At 39.1% G+C, this 2,591-nt stretch overlaps 1 protein-coding gene across 1 annotated transcript; it reads left to right on the plus strand.

Moving 5' to 3' along the window:
* The first annotated feature begins 202 nt into the window (after positions 1–202).
* On the plus strand, positions 203–2,023 carry mrpl52 (mitochondrial ribosomal protein L52). The gene is made up of 5 exons (XM_063895683.1): positions 203–273; positions 569–638; positions 1,280–1,347; positions 1,552–1,616; positions 1,721–2,023. The coding sequence occupies exons 1-5, from the start codon at positions 240–242 to the stop codon at positions 1,874–1,876; spliced, it is 393 nt and encodes a 130-aa protein (XP_063751753.1). The 5' UTR covers positions 203–239; the 3' UTR covers positions 1,877–2,023.
* Positions 2,024–2,591: the final 568 nt, after the last annotated feature.

A 2,591-nucleotide genomic window follows, 5' to 3' on the forward strand; every position in this document is an offset into this window, starting at 1 on the left:
TTTTAAGTTGAAAGACCCATTATAGAAAAGATGTTCTGTAAAAAATAAATAGGCTTTCTAATGTATTGTTTATGATTGAGCTTCACGTGTAAGTATTAACTTAACAGAATAATGTAGTTTATCCAAACCCCCAATTTAAGGTTTTAGAGGTGGACATTTGAAATAAATATTAAGGTAGTTTTGACTTGTTGTGCATCTTTAGCTCCCCCTGGTGGTCAACCCAGGAGAGTGCAGACAACATGGCGGCCCCCGTGAGGACATTGTGCTGTTCAGGTGAGTCGAGACAGAGGTTAATCACTAAATATGTTGTTTTAAAACCTGGTAAACTGTGAAGTTAAGCTTTGTTGCTGTAAATATCTTCTTGTACCAGTCTATCCCTTTCATACAGCTTGTTTATTGGATGCAACGCTCTAAATGTAGTAACAAGCATCAATGCTAACTGTGATGCTAACAGTTCTGTAATGCACACTCTTAAGATAGCAGCATTTATTCCACACGATGTAATTGGTGTTTATGATTATTCAGAGGTGACTTTAGAGGCTGTTTTGTTTCTGCACTTGTTCTTCAGTGCTGAGGCTTTCCAGCAGGCAGTTCAGCACAACATGCGGAGTCCAGGGTGGAGAGAAATGGAGGAAAGAGTAAGTGTACTGTTGACACTGATGCTGTGTGCCCCATTCCCTACTCTTGTTTTTAAGTAGGGTTTGACTATACAATTATACGGTAATTGCAAGTACTAAACTAGGAATGTGTACACGAGAAATGGCAATGCATAGTCATCAACATCATGTTGTACGTGCTGTTGTTGTATACTGGATATGCATCAGCATAGAGCAGACGTGTTGGTTTGGCAAACCCAATTCTGATCAATTCGACACTAATCTGTCCCTGACGAAATTAATTTCACCTGTGTTTTTCCTGCTATTAGTTTGTCTTTCTTTTGTCTCTTGTGGCAGATTTGATATAGTTGGCTTTATTTGTATTGTTTGTATTTTATTCTATTCTATGATATTTTCTGTGCGTACAACGTACAGGGTGCTGCAACTACATTTTATTGTCCATTACCGAATGGTAGGCTATAATGGCAATAGTACGTCCGTGAATACTTAAAGGGTACTCTGTCGTTATACCCATCAGTCTGTTTACTAGCGTAGTAATATGCAAGAACACAGTGGGTTTTATTGAGTGAGTAAATGAAAAGGAAAAAGCAAATGTATGTTTTAATTTTCTCCTCCTTTCTACTTGAATGATTTCTAATTTCATAATGTTTCTTTGCTTGCAGACATGGAATTTCTAAAAGTGGCACAGAATACGGCCCTCTGACAGATCTGCCTGATTGGTCGTTTGCAGGTATATAATTTATTTTAACCTAGCAACAGAGCTCACATAAGGAGGCAGTTAACAGTGATTCAGCCTTTCTGTTTCAGTGTGGGGTAATTTAGTTTACTTGGCATTGTTCTTATTTAATCTGGGATAATTTAGCTGAGTTAATTATAGAAATGCGACCATGTCGTGATGTGGTTGTTGTGTTTTCTTGTTCGTGTATCTGAACAGATGGCAGACCAGCTCCTCTGCTGAAGGGACAGCTGAGAAGAAAGCAGGAGAGGGAAGTTTTAGCGGTAAGTATCAACATATGTGCCTTTAAAAAAATAAAAATAGCATATCCCTATATACCTCTCTGTGTCACCTACATGCCTTTAACCCTGCTGTTTGTTTCTCACAGAGACGTATCGTGATGCTGGACTCGGAGGTGGACCGAGGCATTGAGAAGTGGAATGAAAAACAGGAAGCGGCCGAAAGAATGGAGGAGCACAAAAAGTCTCTATTACTGAAGCCTAAAGGGAAGTTGTTAATAAAGAAACAAACCAAAAATAGTTAGAAAACATATTATCATGGCAATCCGGTTGCCACATCCTTATTCTGAATGATATCAGTCTATTGAATATATTTATGAGGACTTTCTCATGCTTTGCAATTTGTGTTTTTCATGGATTTCTGCAATAAATGTTCTGATTTATACTTTAAATATTACTCTGTTATGTTATTGATTTACTCCTGAGTTAATGTCTCTCAGCTTCCACTAGAATGCAGCATTTCTCCTTTCTGTATTCACTTTCTAGACTCAAGCGCCATTTTGTCTGGTGTTGGGATCAGATGAGTTTTGTTGGGCTGGGGGAGGAAGGGAGGAGCAGTGGGGGGACCTAATGTCGCTCTGATTCAAGACCTTTTCGTATATGATTTAAAGAGCGAGGGGTTCACACCTTGGCCTGCTGTAGTAACTCAGTGTTATTACTCTAAATACATGACCGATGTGCGATCAAGACCACCTCGTGAAGCGGCTGTGTGATGTTTGTGTTGAGATCCACTCAAAAATTAATACTACTTTAGTTTCCAGCAAGATCTTGACCTTTCAAACTCTATAGCATCTTGTTTTTAATGTGGAATCCCTACCAGCATGGGGAAAAGTTCATTTTGCATGTGCCATTCTGCAGTGTCCTGGTGTCTGGAAAGATGGTCATCTTTCTGCAGCCAAGTCGGCAGAAAGTTGCATCCCACATAAAGCCTTACCTTCTGGTTTTAAACTCAAATGTTTA

The sequence above is a fragment of the Eleginops maclovinus genome, chromosome 11 (assembly GCF_036324505.1).
Source record: "Eleginops maclovinus isolate JMC-PN-2008 ecotype Puerto Natales chromosome 11, JC_Emac_rtc_rv5, whole genome shotgun sequence".
NCBI lineage: Eukaryota > Metazoa > Chordata > Actinopteri > Perciformes > Eleginopidae > Eleginops > Eleginops maclovinus.

What these genes read in the sequence shown, in the direction of transcription:
- mrpl52 (XM_063895683.1), top strand. Translation starts at nt 240, where the DNA reads ATGGCGGCCCCCGTGAGGACATTGTGCTGTTCAG. An exon ending in GAGGACATTGTGCTGTTCAG is followed by an intron (nt 274 to 568) that starts GTGAGTCGAGAC and finishes CTTGTTCTTCAG; the next exon opens with TGCTGAGGCTTTCCAGCAGG. An exon ending in GCCTGATTGGTCGTTTGCAG is followed by an intron (nt 1,348 to 1,551) that starts GTATATAATTTA and finishes GTATCTGAACAG; the next exon opens with ATGGCAGACCAGCTCCTCTG.